A 24710-nucleotide genomic window follows, 5' to 3' on the forward strand; every position below is an offset into this window, starting at 1 on the left:
AATTAGAGCTAGAAGAAAAGGAATTTACGGTAAGTAAACAAAATTCCCTTCTTCTTTGTCGCTCTATTGGGAGACCCAGACAATTGGGATGTCCAAAAGCAATCCCTGGGTGGGTAAAATAATACCTCGTAAGAGAGCCGTAAAACGGCCTCTTCCTACAGGTGGGCAACCGCCGCCTGAAGGACTCGTCTACCTAGGCTGGCATCCGCCGAAGCATAGGTATGCACCTGATAGTGTTTCGTGAAAGTGTGCAGGTTCGACCAGGTAGCCGCCTGACACACCTGCTGACCCGTAGCCTGGTGCCTCAAAGCCCAGGACGCGCTCCCTGCTCTGGTAGAATGGACCTAGAGCCCTGAGGGAACCGGCAGCCCGGTAAGCTTCGAGAATTGGTTCCTTGATCCACCGGGCCAGGGTTGATTTGGAAGCCTGTGACCCTTTACGCTGGCCAGCGACAAGGACAAAGAGTGCATCCGAGCAGCGCAGGGGCGCCGTACGAGAAATGTAGAGCCTGAGTGCTCTCACCAGATCTAACCAGTGCAAATCCTTTTCACATTGGTGAACTGGATGATGACAAAAAGAGGGTAAGGAGATATCCTGATTGAGATGAAAGGGGGGTACCACCCTTGGGAGAAATTCCAGAACCGGACGCAGAACCACCTTGTCCTGGTGAACACCAGGAAAGGGGCTTTGCACGACAACATTGCTAGCTCAGACACTCTCCGAAGTGAAGTGACTGCTACTAGGAAAATCACTTTCTGCGAAAGGCGTGAGAAAGAAATATCCCTTATTGGATCGAATGGTGGTTTCTGAAGAACCATCAGCACCCCGTTCAGATCCCAGGGTTCTAACGGCCGCTTGTAAGGATGAACGATGTGACAACCCCCTGCAGGAACGTGCATACCTGTGGAAGTCTGGCTAGGCGCTACTGGAAAAAACACAGAGAGCGCTGAGACTTGTCCCTTAAGGGAGCCGAGCGACAAACCCTTTTCCAGTCCAGATTGAAGGAAGGACAGAAAAATGGGCAAGGCAAAAGGCCAGGGAGAAAAACCCCGAGCAGAGCACCACGACAGGAAATTTTTCCACGTCCTGTGGTAGATCTTGGCGGACGTTGGTTTCCTAACCTGTCTCATAGTGGCAATGACCTCTTGAGATAATCCTGAAGACGCTAGATCTAGGACTCAATGGCCACAGTGTCAGGTTGAGGGCCGCAGAATTCAAATGGAAAAACGGCCCTTGAGACAGCAAGTCTGGACGGACTGGTAGTGCCCACGTTTGGCCTACCGTGAGATGCCACAGATCCGGGTACCACGACCTCCTCGGCCAGTCTGGAGTGACGAGGATGGCGCGGCGGCAGTCGGCCCTGATCGTGCGTAACACTCTGGGCAACAGTGCCAGCGGAGGAAACACATAAGGGAGTTGAAACTGCGACCAATTCCGAACTAAGGCGTCTGCCGCCATAGCTCTGTGATCGTGAGAGCGTGCCATGAATGCCATGACCTTGTTGTTGTGCCGGGACGCCATTAGGTCGACGTCCGGCCTCCCTCAGCGGCAACAGATCTCCTGAAACACGCCCGGGTGAAGAGACCATTCCCCTGCGTCCATGCCCTGGCGACTGAGAAAGTCTGCTTCCAAGTTTTCGACGCCCGGGATGTGAACTGCGGAGATGGTGGAGGCGTGGCTTCCACCCACATCAAAATCCGCCGGACTTCCTGGAAGGCTTGCCGACTGCGTGTTCCGCCTCGGTGGTTGATGTAAGCCACCACTGTGGAGTTGTCCGACTGAATTCGGATCTGCTTGCCTTCCAGCCACTGCTGGAACACTTTTTAGGGCAAGATACACTGCCCTGATCTTCAGAACATTGATCTGAAGCGAGGACTCTTGCTGAGTCCACGTACCCTGAGCCCTGTGGTGGAGAAAGACTGCTCCCCACCCTGACAGACTCGCGTCCGTCGTGACCACCTCCCAGGATGGGGGTAGGAAGGATTTCCCATGCGATAATGAAGTGGGAAGAAAGCCACCCCCTAAGGGAAGCTTTGGTTGCCTGAGAGAGGGAGACGTTCCTGTCGAGGGACGTCGGTTTCCTGTCCTATTTGCGTAGGATGTCCCAATGAAGAGGACGCAGGTGAAACTGCGCGAAAGGAACTGCCTCCATTGCTGCCACCATCTTCCCCAGGAAGTGCATGAGGCCCTTCAAGGGGTGTGCTTGACCTTGAAGGAGAGATTGCACCCCTTTCTGTAGTGAACGCTTGTTGATCAGCGGAAGCTTCACTATCGCCGATAGGGTATGAAACTCCATGCCAAGATATGTCAGCGATTGGGCTGGTGTCAGATTTGACTTTGGAAAATTGATGATCCACCCGAAACTCTGGAGAGCCCCCAGAGAAGCGTCGGGGCTGTGTTGGCATGCCTCTTGAGAGGGTGCCTTGATCAGCAGATCGTCCAAGTAAGGGATCACCGAGTGACCCTGAGAGTGGAGGACCGCAACTACTGTAGCCCTGACCTTGGTGAAAACCCGTGGGGCTGTAGCCAGGCCGAACTGCAGTGCCACGAACTGCAGGTGTTCGTCTCCTATGGTGAAGCGCAAGAAGCGTTGGTGCTCTGGAGCCACCGGTACGTGGAGAAAAGCATCTTTGATATCGATCGATGCAAGGAAATCTTCTGGGGACATTGAGTCGATGACGGAGCGGAGGGTTTCCATCCGGAACCGTCTGGTCTATACGTGTTTGTTGAGCAGTTACGGGTCCAGGACAGGACGGAAAGACCCGTCCTTCTTTGTAACCACAAACAGGTTGGAGAAAAACCCGTGACCCTGTTGCTGAAGAGGAACAGGGACCACCACTCCTTCTGCCCTCAGGGTGCCCAGCGCCTGCAGAAGAGCCTCAGCTCGCTCGGGAGGCGGGGATAACCTGAAGAATCGAGTCGGGGGACGAGAGGCGAACTCTAACTTGTAACCGTGAGACAGAATGTCTCTCGCCCAACGGTCTTTTACCCTTGGCAGCCAGGAGTCGCAAAGGCGGGAAAGCCTGCCACCAACCGAGGATGCGGATTGAGGAGACCGAAAGCCATCAAGAAGCCGCTTTGGTAGCGGCACCTCCGGTGGTCTTTTTGACTTAGACCGCCATGAATCGGAGAGCCCTTGATCTATTCAGAGGCCTTTTGGACGAGGAGAATTGGGACCTGCCCGCGCCCCGAAAGAACCGAAACCTCGACTGCCCCATCCTCTGTTGGGGTATGTTCGGTTTGGGCTGGGGTAAAGATGTATCCTTTCCCTTGTATTGTTTGATGATTTCATCCAAACGTTCGCCAAACAGTCGGTCGCCAGAAATTGGCAAACTGGTTAAACGCTTTTTTGGAAGCAGAATCTGCCTTCCAGTTCCGTAGCCACAAGGCCCTGCAGAGTACCACCGAATTGGCGGAAGCAACCGCCATACGGCTCGCAGAGTCCAGGACAGCATTAATAGCGTAAGACGCAAATGCCGACGTCTGTGTGGCTGCGTCAATTTGCGCTTGACCTGCTGAGATAGCTTGTAGCACCCATACGGCTGCAAATGCTGGTGTAAAAGAAGCGATGATAGCTTCATAGATGGATTTCAACCAGAGCTCCATCTGCCTGTGAGTGGCATCTTTGATTGATAGACGCTATAAGATCGTTCACTATGGCGTCCCCGTCAGGCGTATCAAGATTGAGAGCGGCCTCAGGATCAGAATCCTGATCAGCTGTCTCCGCTTCATCATCCAGGGATTCCCCCCGCTGAGACCCTGACCAATATGAAGATGTCGAGGGAATTTCCCAGCGAGCTCGCTTAGACGGTCAGGGGCTGGGGTCTGTATCAGAGACCTCACTCTGGGATCTATGAGACACCCCGGGGAGACCTCTGGTCCAACTGAGGTGGGCCAGGGAGCAATGATTCAACAGTGCCCCTGTGCTGAGATACCGGTCTGGATTGCTCAGTGGATCCTGCCGGCAGAGGGGTCGTACATGCGGCGCAGGCAGCATAGTAAGCCTGTGGTTTGGCGCTCCTGCCTTTTATGGGCGCCATGCTGTTGACTTCCCTGAGCAACACAATATATATACAGAATCAACTGTGCACCATACAGTGTAAAGCATATCTTATAAACATATGATTTAAAATTACACTCCTGCACAAATGTGGCTAGCACCACAGATGCTGCATACCCCCCGCATAAAGCGGTTGTGAGGCCACCAGCCTGGGTCTGTCAGAATTTGTCCCCCTCTGCAGCATTCAAGGAGCTGACAGGAATGGCTGCCGGCTTCTGAGGAGAGGACAGTGAGGGGGGTGGAGTATGCAAAGCATGCTCCAGCCCTCAGTGCTGCTCATCCTGTGCAGCGTCCCGCCCTTCCCCTGCTTGTCAGGGCTGTGGGCGGGAGGAAGAAAGACTAGGCCGCAAAAGCCGGGGACTCGAGTAATAAACGCGGCCGCCGTAAAAGCGCGGCCGCGCGGAAGTCCCCGGCGCACTACAAGTCCCAGCCGCGCCTCAGTGTCAAAACATGGCGGCGGCGGTCAGCGCGGTAGTCTCCCTACATAAACACACTCAGCGATGCTGAGTGTGTAATGGCACGGCTGCCGGCGTCCTGAGAGAGGAGGAAGCCGTGGGCGTGACCCTTAGAAAGTGCGGGAACTGGTGCCTCACAGTGCAGTGAGGGGAGTGGAGTATGCAAAGCATGCTCCAGCCCTCACTGCAGCTCGTCTGTAAAGCGTCCCGCCCTTCCCCTGCCTGTCAGGGCTGTGGGCGGGAGGAGGAAACACTAGGCCGTACAAGCCGGGGACTCAAGTAATGAGCGCGGCTGCCATAAAAGCGCGGCCGCGCGGAAGTCCCCGGCGCACTACAAGTCCCAGCCGCGCCTCAGTGTTAAAAACATGGCGGCGGCGGTAGTACGGTAGTCCCCCTACATAAACACACTCAGCGACGCTGAGTGTGTAATGGCACATTAACCCGGTCAGCGCCGCGGTCCCCGGTGCACTAGCACACCCAGCAATGCTGGAGTGTTGCTGTGCGCGGTCCCCACAGGGACACAGAGTACCTTCAAGTAGCAGGGCCATGTCCCTGAACGATACCCGGCTCCTATCCAGCAGAGTCTTAGGAGCTGTGGATGAAGCGCGGTCTCAGTGCCTGGAGACCGGTAAGATCCCACTTCACCCAGAGCCCTGAGGGGGATGGGGAAGGAAAACAGCATGTGGGCTCCAGCCTCCGTACCCGCAATGGATACCTCAACCTTAACAACACCGCCGACAAGAGTGGGGTGAGAAGGGAGCATGCTGGGGGCCCTATATGGGCCCACTTTTCTTCCATCCGACATGGTCAGCAGCTGCTGCTGACCCATCTATGGAGCTGTGCGTGCGTGTCTGACCTCCTTCGCACAAAGCAAAAAACTGAGGAGCCCGTGGGAGCACGGGGGGTGTATAGGCAGAAGGGGAGGGGCTTAACATTTTTAAGTGTAATACTTTGTGCGGCCTCCGGAGGCATAGCCTATACACCCCATTTGTCTGGCTCTCCCAATAGAGCGACAAAGAAAGGTAATTATCTTTCATTGTTATCAAAAATCTATTTCCTTTGCTGGAACTGCAAGTTTCTGTTCCCCAATTTATATCAGGATAGTTAAAGTCCCCCATAATAATTACCTCTCCGAGACTCGCTGATTTATCAATTTGCATTATGAGGAGATTCTCTACCTCTTCCATAATATTCGGCGTCTTATAACACACCCCTATCAGTATTTTATTATTCATTCTCCCCCCCCTTATCTCCACCCATAGGGACTCTACATTCTCAGGACCCTCACATATGTTGTCACGCAGGATAGGTTTTAAGGATGATTTTACATATAGACACACACCTCCCCCTCGCTTATTTGTACGGTCATTCATGAATAGGCTATAACCCTGTAAATTAACAGCCCAGTCATAGCTCTCATCCAGCCATGTCTCTGATATCCCCACTATATCATAATTTTCTTCCAACAATATTAATTCTAATTCCTCCACCTTATTTGTGAGGCTTCGGGCATTAGTGTACATGCACGTTACGTATGACTCTGTACCTGTATTCCTGCTTACTGTATTGACTGTCCTAACCCTTCCCCCCGTACCACCCCCAATTTCATTACTTGTGCCCTGGTCACGATCTGCACTACATTCCCCTTCTATAAAGTGAATACCCTCGCCCCCCATTCCTAGTTTAAACACTCCTCCAACCTTCTAGCCATTTTCTGCCCCAGCAGAGCTGCACCCTCCCCATTAAGATGCAGCCCATCCCTAGCATAGAATCTGTAGCCAACTGAAAAGTCGGCCCAATTCTCCAGGAACCCAAAACCCTCTTTCCTACACAAATTCCTGAGCCACCTGTTAACCTCCCTGATCTCTCTTTGCCTCTCTGGTGTGGCTCGTGGCACAGGTACTATTTCCAAAAATACCACCTTTGAGGTCCATGCTTTAAGCTTACAATCTAATTCCCTGAAATCATCTTTAAGGACCTTCCACCTACCTCTAACTTTGTCATTTGTGCCAATGTGTACAATGACCGCTGGGTCCTCCCCAGCCCCTCCCAGTAATCTGTCAACCCGATCAGCGATGTGTTGAACTCGAGCGCCAGGAAGACAACACACTGTTCGGCGATCCCTGTCTTTGTGACAGATTGCCCTATCTGTCCCCCTAATAATTGAGTCCCCCACTACCAGTACCTGTCTTGCCTGCCCTGCACTCCTATTCCCCCCCTTACTGGAGCAGACACTCCTCTGGCGTTCAGAGGTCATGCCTTGCTGCAGCAATGCTACCCCTGTAATGACAGTCCCATGGCACCATCTTGTGACAGTAACTTCTGAATAACCGGAAGCCAGAAGTTAGATCATAGGCGCTCAATGCATCTCTATGAGATGCAGAGTGAGGATCCCATAGAGATGCACTGAGACGTGACCTCCGATGCGTTCCATGAAACACTTGAGCACTCTGGCAGGTCACAAATCACTGGAGCAATGGTGGTGATATAGGCTGAACCCACCAGAAGGCGAGAATCAGACAAGGGACTTCTCTTTAAAACACCACTCCAGTGGTGCAATAAACAAAAAAAAAATCCCCAAAACCGCTGGAGTGGTGATTTAAGAAGTATTTTTTGCCTGCTATAGCCTGTCTGTTGCAGAAGGAGTTCACTAAGAATTGATCAGTGAACTCATTTTGATAGTCTGATGGGGTGTCTAACCCTTTTTGTGAGCTAATTAATGAATACAGACCACATCAGAGTTGAATTTAAGGAAATTACGAGGCTGTAAAACCCAATCCATGCAAAATTTTTAATGAAACTCAAAATGCAAAATTTTTCTTTAGCCCCACCCAAATACATGCATTTAAGTAAAAAAAAAAAAAAAGATCTCCAAAAAAAGGGTCCCTATGCGGTTTAAAACACCAGTCAGAATTGCAGTAAAGTTAAAGGGGTTCTCTACTTTAAGTTAGGGGACCCCAAAAGTTTTTCCTGTTATATAAAACAATAAATCAGTTAGTACTCGCCCTCCCCAGGTCCAGCGCCAGGTTTCCACCATTGCTCTGGTCATAGTGTTTTGGCTGCAGTGGTGACGCCACGTCAACAGCTCCCATCACCGCTGCAGCCACTCACCACTGAGCTAAGCGGCTCTGCCCATGTAGATGACATGCTAAAAACAAAGCAGCCATGGAGATCTGGCAATGGACCCAGGGAGTGGGAGTACTTCCTGATTTTATTATTTTACATTATAGGAAATGTTTGGTGTCTACTTTTCTAAAACCGAATGCTTTCAATGTAATATTCAGGATTCATCATTAACATTAGAAAGCCAAATACAAATTTCAATGCAAAAATATAAAAAATAAATATCTAAAACAAATTCATGCAGCAATAATGTCAAGTAATTACTAGTGTATACTGTACCTGTAACTAATGTATCTCCATAAAGTGCTTTAAACTCATCAAATTTGCTTCCATCCACAACCCTTGCAATTACCTATAAAGTGGAGAAAGACCATATTTCACAATAAGTGAATGGTGAAATACATTTCTTAAAAAATAATATGCAAAGTTTGTATACGGATCCTCCCTGCCATTGATACAGAACAGGCATTTACTAGTGTTGGTATGAAGCAGTTGGCAGCACTAGGTCCATTGCCCACGTCAATGATCTCTGGCTGCTGAATGGAAAAGCTCTGGTAACCGCCTCTTAGGCTAGTTTCACACATCCGGCTTTTCGCCAGTTTGCTGGATTCGGCGGACTCCAGTACAGTGTGATACAGTACAATGGCATTGCGGCAACTCCTGGGTCACATGCTCCGGTCACATGACAGCATGTGACCGGAGCTTGTTGCGCTGCCATTATACTATATACACTGTACTGGAGTGTGCCGGATCCAGCAAACAGGCGAAAAGCTGGATCTGTGAAACTAGCCTTAGCTGACAACATCTGCGGCTCTCTTTTTGATTAGCCATCCTGGCACGATGTTGTCGCGAAAGGCCAGCTAGTCAAGCGAGGAGTTGGGAATATCATCTGGTAAGACAATAACAGGGCTTCCTAACTGATTAATGATGCTGCCATTGGACTGGGTCGTGCGAATCAATTTGTATCAACCACCAGTGGGCTCTTATATACAGCAATCTAACATATTGTATACAAGAGCCCAGGCCGCTGTGTAGAACAAAAAAATCACTTTATAATACTCACTTCAACGGTCGGTGTGGTGCAGACTGGTCGGACGGATATCTTCATTCTCCGGTCCAGCGCCTCCTCTTTCGGCCATCTTTGTCCCCCATCTTTTGAAGCCGGGGTGCATACTGTGTCCTAAGTCATCCACACTAGCTGGCATTGAGATCCTGTGCAGGCGCACTTTGATCTGCTTTGCTCAGGGCAAATCAAACGTGTTGTAGTATGCATGCACGGGACCTCAATGCGGGCTAGCGTGCATGACGTAGGACGTGTCGTACACACAGGCTTCATAAGAAAGAGGACAAAGATGGCCGAAAGAGGAGGCACCGGACCCGGAGAACAGAGACACCCATCCGACCAGTCTGCACCACACTGACTGTTTAGGTGAGTATTATAAAGTCATTTTTACATTCTACACAGCGGCCTGGGCGCTTATATACAGCATGTTAGAATGCTATACATAAGAGCTCAGTGGTGGTGGCCGCAGCTTATAGGCCCCAAATCTGGTGACAGGTTCCCTTTAATTTCAAATCTCCATATTCAACTTTTCCCTGTTTGGACGGCAATTAAAAAGCAGCTGGATATGGTTTGAAGCAGTCTGAGCAATGTAAAGCAAACGACTGCAGATTCAGTCACATGCAGCTCAGTATGGTATATCAGGTTTACAAACCATGGGGGATATTATGGGGGGCTTAAAATAGATATGCAGGGGCAAATTTTGGTAATAACACCCAGGCTGTCACCAGCATTACACAACCTATATCTCAGCTTCGACAAACAGTCATCAGACAATTGTTAATTATTATTAATTATTACACAGGGCTTTTTGAAATCAATAGACGGTCCTTGAAAGGCGTACTGTGTTTCCCCGAAAATAAGCTAGTACCACTCTGCTGTCACTAATCTGCATGAGTGGTAATGCTTACGGCCAGCAGAGAAAGCAACTGCTGGGGAACACAGGGGGACCTGACAGCAATGCAGACATCCAGGATCTAGTAAGTGCGATTCTCCTGGAGGGAGTCTGCCTACTTCTGGGGATAAACCTAGAAATGGTTCCCCAAAAATAAGATCCGCCCCGAAAATAAGCCCTAGCATATTTTTCGGAGCAAAGATTATTATAAGACACTGTCTTATTTTTGGAGAAATCCGGTAGAGTCATCCCATCCAGACTAAGACACTTTATGTAGCTGCTCCAAATGTCAAGTGTTCTAAATCGCCACAGAAAATGGTGGACTGATTATCAATTCAATTTTTTACCTGGTCGTGATTTAAAAAGCAAGAGGACAGAGAGGAGGCAAAGAGGACAGGCTCGGCAGACACTCATCCATTCTTAATAGCACCAAGGTAATTTTGAGCCTTCGATGTAAAGTTGTACTGAAAACCATGGGATCCATGTCATGGATAAGAGCAATAGTAGCCTCTTATTTATTCTTGAATCAGTAGCAAGCAATATTATTTTAATTTGAAATTCCCCCCCATCCCCATGCCTACCAAACCTCAGAGCAGCCCTACACACAGTATGTAGGGTATTTTCTGTATATCGGTCTCTGTTCCCCAGTGTGGATTACTCTTAAGAAACAAAAGGATATACAGTACTTCTTAAGTTTTATAGATTATACCTTGTGTACTGTAATATTTTAGAAGTACAGGGCCCTATATTCTCATACGGTACTAAAACAAGTTAATACCTCTCGGACATCAAAATTCTTCTTTAAATTGTCACCAACAATCCCGTACAGCTCATCTGCTGGGAACAGGGGATCTTCAGGCTTTTCAACAGTCACCTAAAACAAACAAAAAAAAAAAGTCAAAAAGTAATGATCACCATTATGTCACCATTATAAGGGTGAATGGACCTGACGCAGAACTGCACTACAATTCACAATACATGCAGATCTGACTGTTTTCAAAACCCTGCTGAATGAAAACACCACTCCAGAGTTGTTGTTTTTTGTATTGCACTGCTGGAGAGGCTCTTTAAATCCAAGTCCCCATCTCCAGTCTCATACTCACCAATTGGTGTCTCCATCCGTTATCAATGCTGCCCCCAGTTGGTCTCCGGCAGTTTGTGACCTGCCGGCAGTTCCTGTGTTTCACTGAGTGCGTCATAACCACAATGCAATGTAACTGTATGAGAGTCTTGTTATGGCTCTCAGACGTGTATTGAGGCCTTGTCGTGCAACTCTGGACTTCTAACCAGTCAAATATTATGGGCACAGGATGGCGCCGAGGGACCAGCAGCGAAAATGGATGAAGGCGGCAGCAGATGAGTACAATTACTGGGGAAGGGAACTTCGGGAACAATGGAGTGGTGCTTTATTCCATGTAAAGTAGTAAAAAAAATGCTGCATATATATTTTTTTTTTTTAAATTACAGTATATCAATTCTTTCATGGATATTCACTTTGGATTAACCCTTTGCCATGTAGAAGATGAAATCTGCATGTACGTCAAAGTAAATGATTACAGAATAAATGCAACTTACATCAAGAGTCTTTTTATAGTTTAAACTTCTCACTGTTTTCCGAGCCAGATGAAGGGCATGGTTGTCATCTAATGCGTAGTGATCAGTCACACCAGATTTTCTAATTTGAAAAAAATAAAAATAAAAATATGTATAATTTCTAATGTTTACTACCTGACAATACAAGAAAGTATTCCCTAAATAAGTATAATCTTCTCTTATAAATCTAAGGCCTAGAAATACACTATAATATAAATATCTCTCTCTCATATGCAGCTCTGGCAAAAATTAAGAGATGACTGCAAAATTGTCAGTTTTTCTGATTTTTCTTCTTATAGGTATATTTTTTTAGTAAATTATTGTTCTTTTAGTCTATAAACTACTGACAACTTCTCCGGATTTCCAAGCAATACATTTTGTATTTATTTTCTGAAAATGAGAAATGGTCAAAATAAAAAATTGCATTGCTATCAGACCTCAAATAATGCAAACAAAACAAGTTCATCATTTAGAAACAACAATACTAATAAGGTTTCAACTAAGGAAGAGTTCAGAAATCAATATTTTGTGGAATAACCATGATTTTTAATTACAGCTTTAATGCGTCTTGGCATGCTTTCCACCAGTCTTTCACACTGCTTTTGGGTGACCTTAAGCCACTTATGGTGCAAACATTTAAGCAGTTCTTTGTTTGATGGCTTGTGACTATCCATCTTTCTATGGATTACATTCCAGAGGTTTTCAATGAGGTTCAGGTCTGGAGATTGGGCTGGCCATGACAGGGTTTTGATGTGGTGATCCTTCATCCACACATTGATTGACCTAGCTGTGTGGCATGGCGCATTGCATTGTCCTGCTGGAAAAAAACAGTCCTCAGAGTTGGAGAACATTGCCTGAGCAGAAGGAAGCAACCGTTACAGGATAATCTTGTATGCGGCTTCATTCATATATTCATCGCAAAGTTTCATCTGTATTCAGACAATTTTCTCAAAATATATTTAATGAGCTGTATTGGCTCCTCCCTCATTATTATTAAATGTCTGGAACTCATTCCAGGTGTGGCATTTGTATTTGGAAGCAGTTGCTGTGAATCCACAACATATTCAAATCAGATAGCAGAAATGTTTAGAGTGCCCAAATTAATAGTTTGGTACATTATGTTAAAAAAAAAAAGCAGTGGTGTGAGCTTGGAAACTCAAAAAGGGCTCGATGTCCACGGAAGACAACAGTGGTGGGTGATCACAGAATCCTTTCCATGGTGAGGAAAAAACCCTTCACAACATCCACCCAAATAAAGAACACCCTCCAGGAAGTAGGTGTTTCAGTATGTAATTCTACCATATATAGAAGACTTCATGAGAGCAAATAGCCTTACCACAAAGTGCAAACCATTGACGAGAATTAAAAATAAGCCTGATTAAACTTTGCCCAAAAGGAAATTGTATAGTTTAAATCTAGTGTGTGTGTGTGTGTGTGTGTGTGTGTGTGTGTGTGTGTGTGTGAAAAATTAAGTATGCCCTTACTCTCAATTCTTATGGCAGCAATAAGTATCAGCTAGGTGCTGCTGATCAAATGACCTTCATTAACAGATCAACATTAACTGTGACCTCCTGTATAAGCCGAAGTTTTGGCGGTCCGCTAGTCTGGAGCATTCTGGAGTGTTGTAACACAATGCCAAGGAGGAAGCACATTAGCATTGATCTTAGAGAACCAATTGGTGCTGCTATCAATCTATTAAAGATTATAAGGTCATTTGCAAAGAATTTGGGGTTCACCAATCTACAGAAAACCATTCAAGTTAGCTGACAATCTTCCCAGGCATTGACAACACAATTCATTGTAACGTTAACCCACACAATGTGCAGATAAATTGCAAAAAGAAAGAAAGCGCTACAACTCAGACCCTAAAAGCCTCAGCCTGGTGAATGTTTTTGATAGTACAAAAAAAAAAAAATGTGCCTCCTCTATAACACTCAGCTAACCTGGATTAACTAAGTGTTATGTAGGAGACCGTCTTTTTTGTGGTTCCAGTAGGTGGACGTAGCCTACTGGGGCGGAGCCATCTTTTTCGTTTAATTGTATTTCTTAGTGTTAGCCTCTTGGTGGCAGCAGCATATGCCCGTGGTTCTTGTGTCCCCCAAGAAGGTGTCCGAGAAAAGCTTTTCTTGTTAAAAAATAACATGGCAGCACAGATAAAATGTACAAACTTGGATGTGAACACAACACAAGATTCCTACACTAATGTCCTTTGACAGACAAGGCCAAAGAGGGAGGATGTCTGACCATAATGCACTTGTGTCATGTTTAGCGAAAACCCAATGCAGTATATCCACAGAAAAACCCAATACTAATCTTCAAGAACATTGGTGAATGTGATGACTTGGGTTTGGTTTTGCAGTGACAGGATCTGAGTACCTTTCAGTCATTGTTTCACGATTCACCAAGAATGACAGTAAAGGGTGCTTTACACGCTGAGACACCGCTAGCGATTGCTAGCGATGTCGCGAGCGATAGCACCCGCCCCCCGTCGTTGGTGAGATATGTGGTGATCACTGCCGTAGCGAACATTATCGCTACGGCAGCATCACACGCACCTGCTTAGTGACGTCGCTGGAGACACCGAACAATCCCTCCTTCAAGGGGGAGGTTCGTTCAGCGGCGTCACTAAGCAGCCGCCCAATAGCAGAGGAGGGGCGGAGATGAGCGGTCGGAACATGCCGCCCACCTCCTTCCTTATTGCCGGTGGACGCAGGTAAGGAGATGTTCGTCGTTCCTGCGGTGTCACACATAGCAATGTGTGATGCCGCAGGAACGACGAACAACCAGTGGCATGCACCACCGACGACATTATGAAAAGGAGCGACGTGTCAACAATCAAAGATTTTTGACATTTTGCGATCGTTGATCGTCGCTCCTTGGTGTCACACGCTGCGATGTAGCTAACGACGCCGGATGTGCGTCACTAACGACATGACCCTGATGATATAGTGTTAGCGATGTCACAGCGTGTAAAGCACCCTTAACACTAGTGAAGTGCTGAAGTCAGACGGTCTCTATTCATGAATATGGAGGAGTTTGTTGAGCAGTGTACGTCTCCATCTGCTACGCCAGAGATCTCAGTCTAGTCATGTACTGGAGATTTCATGAAATAGAGGAGCTGTTGCGTCCTGCTGCTTCACCTACCCAGCTCCGCCCATTCTGAAGGAGAACCTTGCGGAAACGCCAAAAGTTGTAAAATACTGATTGCACCTAAATTTTGCAAGTTTGCAAAGATGTTACACAAGAATTCTGGTGTAAAAGCTCTGATTAATTTGGCCCATTGAATTTTCCCATGAACTTTTTCTAAAGTATTCTGGAGCAATGTGTGAAGTCAAATATCCAAAAGTTAAAGCTTTGCCGAAAATGGGTCATATAATAGGACAAATGGTTGGGAGAGGGAGAGAGAGGCAGAAGCAGAGACAGAGAGAGACACAGACAGTACAGTAATTACTTTACTGTACAATATAGACCCGCCCAACAGCAGATGTGATTGGTTGCAGTCAGACAGCTGGCACTCAGCATGAGGGCTTGTCTGGTGGCAACCAATCACAGACGGGGAAGCAGTGAATATGTATGAGCCCAATGAGCGGGTGCAGTGAATATGTAATGAGGCTAATGATTGGGTCAGGAAGAAGAATGAGAGGCTGTGGGAACAGTGTGACAGCCGAGACGGTGATTGGTGAGTATGAAACGGAATCAGACAGAGAGAGACACACACACACACACACTCAGGAATGGTTGAAATAACGCTGTGAAACCAGACTCAAACCGTCACAGGGTAAATACACTTGCGGGTTAGCAGCGTTATGTCATGACAACATTGAAGTTAATGGGTGAAAAACGCTGCTAAATCGGACTCATAATTGACATGCTGCAGATTTTTTCAGCATCTAAAACCAGACTGAAAACGGAATGAAATAAACTGCAGTGTGTGCGCAGCAAATAAAAAAAAACATAGACTTTGCTGGCTTCATGCGAGTCATGCAGATTTTGATGCAGATTTAAAAAAAAACAAAAACAAAACACGCATAACAAAAACACAGCATGTGCACAGGGCCATAGAGAAAACAATCACATCAAGTTATTGCAGCTAAAGGTAATTCTGCAAGCTACTGCCTCATGGGGTGTACTTCATTCACTGCATCAGCATTTTGGCCTAGTATGTAATTAAATAAATGACCACGGTACAATTAGCCAATCTCTATCCCTGAGATCATTAATCAGTAGCGTTTCCTGAACATTACTTCACGTTCAACGGATAACAACGAATTGCTCAGGGGACATAATTGAATGGTGACGACAGTAGAGTTACGAATTTCGGTGTAGAAAAACAGAGCAACAAGTGCTCAGCCATAAGAAGAATGAAGGTGCATAAAAGAATTTCTACCCAATATAATATCACCTGTACGTCATCGTCTTAAAAGGTCATGGTCTTAAAGTAGATGCTGAGGACAGACTTCAGAAAACAAGTCCCAGCTGGGAACGGTTTATATGCAATACTTGTACTCAATTGTACATTTTTTTTTTCATTAAAATTACTGAAACGCAAAATTGATAAAGACAAGATTACAAATAGATGGAAAAAAAAAAAGAAAAACCCAAAAACCCTGCACATGCCCAAATACCATTCTTTCCCAGGCAACACAAGAGGTGCTCGTATTTTATGTAAAACATAGTATTTGTGTATGTATGCACGCTGCGTTCTGTCAAGTGCAGAAAAAAATGCACCCTCTGGCAGACTGGACAACTGTAAACACTGCGTTTGAAAAAAAAAAATGCATCCAAAACGTATGCATTTTGGATGCATTTTTGACAGTGCAGTCCCACTCGGCACTGCTACATCCCCATAGAGCATGGCTAGCTGCGAGACAGAGCCGCACGATCATAATTAACTCAGATGAACTTCACCCAACTTCATTGTCATCGCGCGGCTCTCTGTGTACCGCGGCCTGATTTGTGGTCACCGGTGACCGCAAATCCCCTGAGTGACTGAAGTGAACCGCGCAATCAGCGGTGCCGTCACTCAGGTTACCCGCGGCCACAGCTGAAGTCCTCCAGCTGAGAGCGGTGGCCCCAAGTAACCTGAGTGACGTCATTTCTGATAACGCAACTTACTTCAGTTGCTGCGTGGAGCTCAGAGTGAGCAGTCGTGCTCTATGGCGGCTCCTGTCAGCTTCCTATGTAGCAGAGCTGAAAACGTCATGGGAACTCGTGTGGATTACGTCGGACCTGGAGGGCTGTTTGGGGATTAATAAAGTGGTGAAAGAGGGTGGGTTCTTTTGGTCTTTTATTCCAAATAAAGGATTTTTCGGGTGTATGTTTTTTTTCTTTAACGTATAGATTAATCATAGGGGTGTCTCAGACGCCTACCATGATTAACCTAGGATTTAGTGACAGCTATGTGCTGCCATTAACTCCTTATTACCCAGATTGCCACCACACCAGGGCAATTTGGGATGAGCCAGGTAGAGTCTCGGGACTGTCGCATCTAATGGATGTGGCAATTCCGGGCGGCTGCTGGCTTATATTTTTAGGCTGGGGGGGCTCTCCATAACGTGAGGCCCCCATTCTGAGAATACCAGCCTTCAACCGTGTGGCTTTACCTTGGCTGGTATCAAAATTGGGGTGGGACCGCACGTCTTTTTTTAATTATTTATTTTATTGCACAATATATACCCGCCCACCGGCGGCTGTGATTTGTTGCATTCAGACGAGCCCCCATGCTGAGTGATAGCTGTCTCACTGCAACCAATCATAGATGCTGGTGGGTGGGGAAAACCGTGAATACGAGATGGATAATGAGCGGTCGGCATTTTCAAAAACTGGAGAAGCCTCTAGAGCTTTGTGACAGCTGTGCAGCGCCACACCGGTGATCAGTGAGAATGAGAGAGGGGGTGAGAGAGAGATAGACCAACCGACATCGACAGAGAGACCGACAGACACTCGTCTGTCATCTGCATTGTTGGGTCTGGTGTCCCATCTTCCTCTTAACAATACCCCACAGATTCTCTAAAGAGTGTAGGTCAGGTGAGTTTGCTGGCCAATCAAGCACAGTGATACTGTGGTTATTAAACCAGGTATTGGTACTTTTGGCAGTGTGGACAGGTGCCAGGTCCTGCTGGAAAATGAAATTATCATCTCCAAAAAGCTTGTTGGCAGAGGGAAGCATGAAGTGCTGGTAGATGGCTGCACTGACTTTGGTCTGATAAAGCACAGTGGACCTACACCAGCAGATGACATGGCTCCCCAAACCATCACTGATTGTGGAAACTTCACAGTAGACCTCCAGCAGCTTGGATTGTGGCCTCTCCACTCTTCCTCCAGACTCTGGGACCGCGACTTCCAAATGAAATGCAAAATTTACTTTCATCTGAAAACAACAACTCGGACTGCTGAGCAACAGTCCATTTCTTTTCCACCTTGGCCTATGTAAGATGCTTCTGGCGTTGTTTATTGGTCGTGAGTGGCTTGACACAAGGAATGCGACACTTGTAGCCCATGTCCTGGATACGTCTGTGTGTGGTGGCTCTTGGAAGCACTGACTCCAGCAGCAGTCTACTCTTTGTGAATCTCCCCCAAATTTTTGATGGCCCTTTCTTAATAATCAAGGTTGCGGTTATCCCGGTTGCTTGTGCACCTTTTTCTACTTCACTTTTTCCTTCCACTCAACTTTCCATTATTATGCTTGGATATAGCATAATACAGCTAGCTTCTTTTGCAATGACCTTTTGTGGCTTACCCTCCTTGTGGAGTGTGTCAATGACTGCCTTCTGGACAGCTGTCAAGTCAGTCTTCCCCATGATTGTGTAGCTACTGAACCAGACTAAGGGACCATTCTAAACGCTTAGGAAGCCTTTGCAGGTGTTTTGTGGTAATTATTCTAGTTTTCTGAGATCATGACTTTTGGGTTTTCATTCGCTGTAAATCATAATCATCAACATAAACAGAAATAAAGACTTGAAATAGACCCCTCTGTGTGTGATGACTCTATATAATATATGTGTTTCCCTTTTTGTATTGAATTACTGAAATAAATTCACTTTTTGATGATATTCTAATTTATGGAGATGCACTTTTAAAAGCTTGTAAGTCTGACTTCTATACCAGGAAAGATCTTTGAACAAATTATTAAAAACAACATGTATATAATACCTGGATGAGAAAGAAGTGATTAAACAGAGCCAGCATGGGTTTGTAACTAATAAGTTATGTCAGACTAAGAACTTCCTTCTATGATAGAATCACTGGCTGGGTGGATCAGAGAAACGCAGAAGATCTAGTATATCTTGACTTCAGCAAAGCATTTGACAAAGTATCTCATACGATCTTTATTGAAAAAAAATAAATGACACCTAGGATTTTGAGTTTCAGTACACACCTCCACACTGCTCTTGAAAAGTTTGAAAAGTCTCAGGCAGTAGGTACAGAAGGACCAGGGAAAGTGCGGAGCTGATCCTTCTGTGTTTTGACTTTGCAGGCCACATAAAATGTGGCGGAACACAGGTCTTGAGTTTGACACTCCTGTTAATAAATGTGTTTTAAATTTCTGTTTGCTCCATTTGTAATTATATTGTGAAATCTATTTTGGTTGTGTGAAGTTGCAGTCACTACAAAACAATCTTCCATCAGTATTACCTCAGAGTGTAACGCAATATTCCTAGTCGTTGATTCAGATTTAGAGGTACTAATGGCCCAAGTAGACCTCAAAACAGGCTATCACAGGTTCCCATACAGAATGAATCAATACTGACCTTTTGTTAAATTGATAATATTCTAACCTTTGCACTGAGATAGATACTTCCTATCAACAATGGAGAAGCAGAAAAAAATTTAATTTCCACAATTCATTCCTCTAGTTGAACCCTGAAGGGTTAAGTGAAGGGGAGAATGATCAGGTTGTTCTGGAAAGGTATTCAATAGTGCTTACATATAGAAGGAATAACTCATTTGCCAACGCCAGATCTATCCGGGATAAAGAAGAGTAAATAAAAGAACATCATGTGTATTGTTGTGTATTTTGGGGCTTCTGCCTCGAAATTTGAAAACTCCCTTCAGAAGGTGCAGAAATCCTGATAAAGAGCAACTTTGGGATGGGTCATTTATACGACACTTATCTCGGTTATGGTCTATATCATCGTTAAAATCGCCCAAAATGGTGGCGTAATATACACCTAAATAAGGATAAAGGGCACATTATATATATTTTACACAACATATGCATTGGCCTTCTTTGGCTAGATCTTGTTTTATCATCTTAAAAGGAATATTTTTGCATACCGTACTAATAAGCAGACTCCCCTGTGATGGAAATACAGAGGATAATATATGCCAGAAAATCCCCCCCCCGCCTAAAAGATTTATTTTATCACTGGTTATATGGGTTTCTTGCAAAACATCTATAGCTGGCTGATATAGAAACACTGCATGTCTCTCCTATTTGATAATAATTATTTGAAAAGTTAAAAGGTCAACTTCTTACCTAGAATATGAAAGCACATATGGCTTTATAGATATCTCTACTTGATCTAATTCATATTGAAGCACATAACAGATGAACGGTCACATTGCAATACTTCAATAGTATTCCCACCCCCCCAAAAAAAAACAACAACCCACAAAACACATACATATATACATACATACATACACATATACATACATACATATACACATACATACATACATATACACATACATACATACACATATACATACATACATACACATATACATACATACATATACACATACATACATACATATACACATACATACATACATATACACATATACACATATACACATATATACATATATACATATATACATATATACATATATACATATATACATATATACATATATACATATATACATATATACATACATATACATATACATATACATATACATATACATATATATATATACATATACATATATATATACATATATATATATATATATAGTGGGACTGTGACCGGGGTTATCTATGACGGCCGGTATGTCTCGCCCCGGTTGTGCTCACTCCATGATAGAAAGTAACTCCACTCCAGGGTTAATGCTGTTTCCCTACAGGCTTAAGGAAGGGTTAAAAGGAAACAGGAACAAGGGCAGGTGTGCCGGGTGTGAGGGAGTGATCACAACTCCCTGAGTTCTCTGCCGGAGAGGCACATGTGTACTGTTGTGGACTTTAGTTTGGATAATAAACCGTGTGCTGTGAACCTTGGTGCCTGGATCCCGTGTCTTCTGCTGCGCAGCCGACCACGCTACCTCACATATGGTGGAGAATGCGGGCATGCCAGCCCGGTGAGGTGTAGCTTCCAGTTCTGGTGACCCGGTAGCACATGTCCTGGATTCAAGCGGCTATACTACAGCCCAAACCCGGCAACGCCATGGAGGACATACTAAAGCAGCTGGCTCAGGCTACTGCACAGCAACAACAGACGAATACACACCTGCTCTGGACGTTGGATCATCAGCAGCAATCCTTGAAATTGCAGGAACAGAGGCACCAAGAACAGATGGTCCTCCTGGCCAAGTCGATCCGTGCCGGACCGGCAGCAACAACCCCGGGACCGGGTGACGACGGCAGCGTCCGGAAAGCGGTGAGACAAGCGTTGCAAAAGAGGACCCCGGGGGATGATGTGGAAGCGTTCCTGGCGGTGTTTGAGCGGGTGGCCGAGCGGGAAAAACTGCCGACCCCCCAGTGGGCTGAGGTATTGTCGCCCTATCTGACGGGGGAGCCCCAAAAAGCATACCTGGACCTCTGTACCGAGGACGCCTTAGAATATGCAACCCTGAAAGCCGAAATACTTGCTCGGATGGGGGTGAATACCTATGTACGGGCTCAGCGGGTAAATCAGTGGTTCTATGAGGAAGCCAAACCCGTACGCTCCCAGGCCTATGACTTGTTGCATCTTGTAAAAAAGTGGTTGCAGCCTGACACTCTGAGCCCGGCGCAAATGGTGGAAAGGGTAGTAGTTGATCGTTTTGTACGCACTTTACCCGTCACCATTCAACGGTGGGTTGGACAGGGCGACCCAAGTACCCTGGACCAATTAGTGGGCCTGGTAGAGCGGCATGTGGCTACGCAGGACTTGATACGGGACACTGAGACTTTGCGTACCGCCCGTCGGTCCGGCCCCTCCAAGCCTAGGGCCAAGGACCCACCGCTGACACCGGTGCGGGAGTCCGCTACCGTCCCGTCTGAGGCCGCACCCTCCGTCCCTGAGGTCCGGAAGGCTTTGTACCCTAAACGACAACTCGTCAAGGGGGTTTCCTTCCCTATTAGATGTTGGCGGTGCCAGCGGGTGGGACATATGGAAGCCCAGTGTCCACTCACCACGGAGCCCATGGATTGTGGGGTTACCCGGCGGGGTTCAATGTATGCTCAGGTGGTGTGTACCGCTGACCTGGTCTACCCAGAGACTGAGCCCCACTTATGCCAAATACAGGTGAATGGATGTCCGGTTACAGGCTTGTTGGATTCCGGAAGCTTAGTGACCCTTGTGCGATCAACCCTAAGGGCTAAAGTAAAGGCCACAGGACGTACCGTGGGGGTGGTTTGCATACATGGGGACCGCCGAGACTATCCCACGGGGATCGTCACCATCACAGCACCTTGCGGTCAGGTGCAACATGAGGTGGCACTTATTAACACTCTTCCCTATGACGTGATCCTAGGAAGGGATCTGCCCTATTTTTGGACTTTATGGAAGGGACCTCCTAAGTCCCCTCAGATATTGGTTAGTCCGGGACCTGAGCCCTACAATCCTGAATCCGGGACGCCTGCCGTAGGGGTTCCCATGATAGGGACAGAATGTGAACCCGATAGGTCGCCCTTAGAAGTATTGGCAGGAGAGGCTGAGACGGTTGAGCCCATCCCGGAGTTGGAGGCATCCCCGGATACGTTTGGGACAGCCCAACTCCAGGACCCTACATTAATACATGCCCGGAGTCGGGTGACAGTAGTTGACGGGGTGGCACAGCTGCCCGGTGCCCAGGTAAGATACCCCCATTTCGCTCTTAAGCAGAATTTACTCTACCGGGTAGATGAAATACGGGGCGTAGGGGTAGAGCAGTTGGTGGTGCCCCAGCCGCATCGCCGGCGGGTCCTCGACTTGGCTCATAAACACCTGATGAGAGGCCACCTAGGGGTCAAGAAAACGCAGGAGCGAATATTGCAAAGGTTCTATTGGCCCGGGGTCTTTGGGGAGATAAAACGGTTCTGCGAAACCTGCCCGGAGTGTCAGCTTACCGCACCCCTGACCCACTTTCGCAGTCCGTTGGTACCGTTACCCATTATAGAAGTCCCTTTTGAACGGATAGGGATGGATCTGGTGGGGCCCCTCGTAAAGTCTGCTCGAGGGCACCAACATATCCTAGTGATCGTTGACTATGCCACCCGGTATCCAGAGGCGATACCTCTCAGACATACTGCGGCGAAGCTTATAGCTCGGGAGTTGTTTGCTCTGTTCTGCCGGGTGGGGTTGCCCAAGGAGATCCTTACGGATCAGGGGACCCCATTCATGTCTAAGGTGACCAAAGAGCTATGCCGGCTACTCCAGATCAAGCAGTTGCGTACGTCTGTGTATCATCCTCAGACGGATGGTTTAGTGGAACGATTCAATAAAACCCTGAAAACCATGCTCAAAAGGGTGATTTCAAAAGACGGGAAAGACTGGGATATGATGCTTCCCTATTTGATGTTTGCCATACGAGAGGTGCCACAGGCATCCACGGGGTTTTCGCCTTTTGAATTGCTATACGGGCGACATCCCCGGGGATTGTTGGACCTGGCAAAGGAAACATGGGAGCAAGAGCCCACCCCCCATAAAAGTGTGATTGAACACATTTTAGGAATGCAGAACCGCATAAGCGCGGTCATGCCAATTGTGAAGGAGCATTTACAGGAGGCTCAGGCCGCGCAAAGCGGCCGCTACAATAGACAAGCCACAGTGCGGACCTTTAAACCCGGAGATCGGGTGTTGGTATTGATCCCCACGGCGGAGAGTAAATTCCTGGCTCAGTGGCAAGGCCCCTACGAGATAAAGGAAAGAGTCGGGGTGGTCAACTATAAGGTATTGCAGCCCGGTAGGCGGAAACCTGAACAAATATACCATGTCAACCTATTAAAACCTTGGCAGGAACGGGAAAGCCTGATGGTTGATTTTTCTCCATCTCCCTCCTCTTCGGGTCGTTCAAACCCGGCTCCAGCAACCTCCGGAGAGGACGAACCGGAAGTAAGGATTGGAGAAGCCCTCACCAAGACACAGAGGCGAGAGGCCAGACGGCTGGTTCAGCAGAACCCCGATGTCTTCTCCGAGTTGCCGGGTAGGACCAGTCTGATACGACATGACATTGTCACCGAGCCTCACCTGAAGGTACGCCTGAAGTCATACCGGGTGCCGGAGGCTGGAAGACAAGCCATATCAGAGGAAGTGAAGACAATGCTACGCCTGGGGGTCATCGAAAAATCCCGGAGTGAATGGGCTAGTCCTATTGTCCTAATACCAAAACCCGATGGCTCCTTAAGGTTCTGCAATGACTTTAGGAGATTGAACGAAATATCCAAGTTCGATCTCTACCCCATGCCCCGGGTGGATGAGCTGATTGATAGGCTGGGACAGGCGCGATATTTCACCACGCTCGACCTGACCAAGGGGTACTTGCAGGTGCCCCTGACGGCGTCCGCCAAGGAGAAAACCGCTTTTGTTACGCCGGAGGGTCTCTTCCACTATGTTGCCTTGCCTTTTGGGTTACATGGCGCTCCGGCCACGTTCCAGAGGTTGATGGACTTGGTGCTGGAACCCCACCAGGCGTATGCATCAGCGTACCTTGATGACATCATTATTTACGGCTCCGAGTGGCAGACCCACTTGGAACAGGTACAAGCGGTGGTAGACGCGCTTCGAACAGCCGGATTGACAGCCAATCCCAAGAAATGTGCATTGGGACTCACGGAAGCCCGCTACTTGGGCTACGTAATAGGCCAAGGAGTGATTAAGCCCCAAATTAACAAGGTTGAGGCGATCCAGAAGTGGCCTAGACCCCTGACCACGAAGCAGGTTAGGGCCTTCCTGGGTATCGTGGGGTACTACAGGAGGTTTGTAAAAGATTTTGCGGGACTATCAGCTCCCTTGACGGACCTTCTCAAAGGCAAGAAGTCAGTCATGGTGCGCTGGACTCCACAGGCCGAGGACTCCTTCCGGGCCCTGAAAGGGGTCCTGTGCGGACAGCCCGTTCTTGTAAACCCTGATTTCCGGAAGGAGTTCATAGTACAGACTGACGCCTCGGAGGTCGGCCTGGGGGCAGTGCTGTCTCAGGTGGTTCAGGGGGAGGAACGCCCCGTCACCTTCTTAAGTAGGAAGCTCACCCCTCCCGAGCGGAATTATAGCGTAGTGGAGAAGGAGTGCCTGGCGATCAAGTGGGCCTTGGATTCCCTACGCTATTACCTGCTGGGACGACAGTTTCGCTTGGTGACGGATCACTCTCCACTGGTCTGGATGAGGTCCGCCAAGG

General features: G+C 47.2%; 1 protein-coding gene across 1 annotated transcript in view; it reads right to left on the reverse strand.

The window, feature by feature from the left end:
• The window catches only part of MCCC2 (methylcrotonyl-CoA carboxylase subunit 2), a 115232-nt gene that overhangs the window by 72317 nt on the left and 18205 nt on the right, over positions 1 to 24710 (reverse strand). Inside the window, exons 6-9 of the mRNA XM_075326965.1 lie at positions 19182 to 19357; positions 11169 to 11321; positions 10372 to 10467; positions 7918 to 7990 (exon numbers count right to left, since the gene is read on the reverse strand). Coding sequence (XP_075183080.1) covers positions 7918 to 7990; positions 10372 to 10467; positions 11169 to 11321; positions 19182 to 19357 — 498 coding nt within the window. The remainder of the gene's footprint in view (positions 1 to 7917; positions 7991 to 10371; positions 10468 to 11168; positions 11322 to 19181; positions 19358 to 24710) is intronic.

The sequence above is a fragment of the Anomaloglossus baeobatrachus genome, chromosome 1, assembly GCF_048569485.1.
Source record: "Anomaloglossus baeobatrachus isolate aAnoBae1 chromosome 1, aAnoBae1.hap1, whole genome shotgun sequence".
Taxonomy (NCBI): Eukaryota; Metazoa; Chordata; class Amphibia; order Anura; family Aromobatidae; genus Anomaloglossus; species Anomaloglossus baeobatrachus.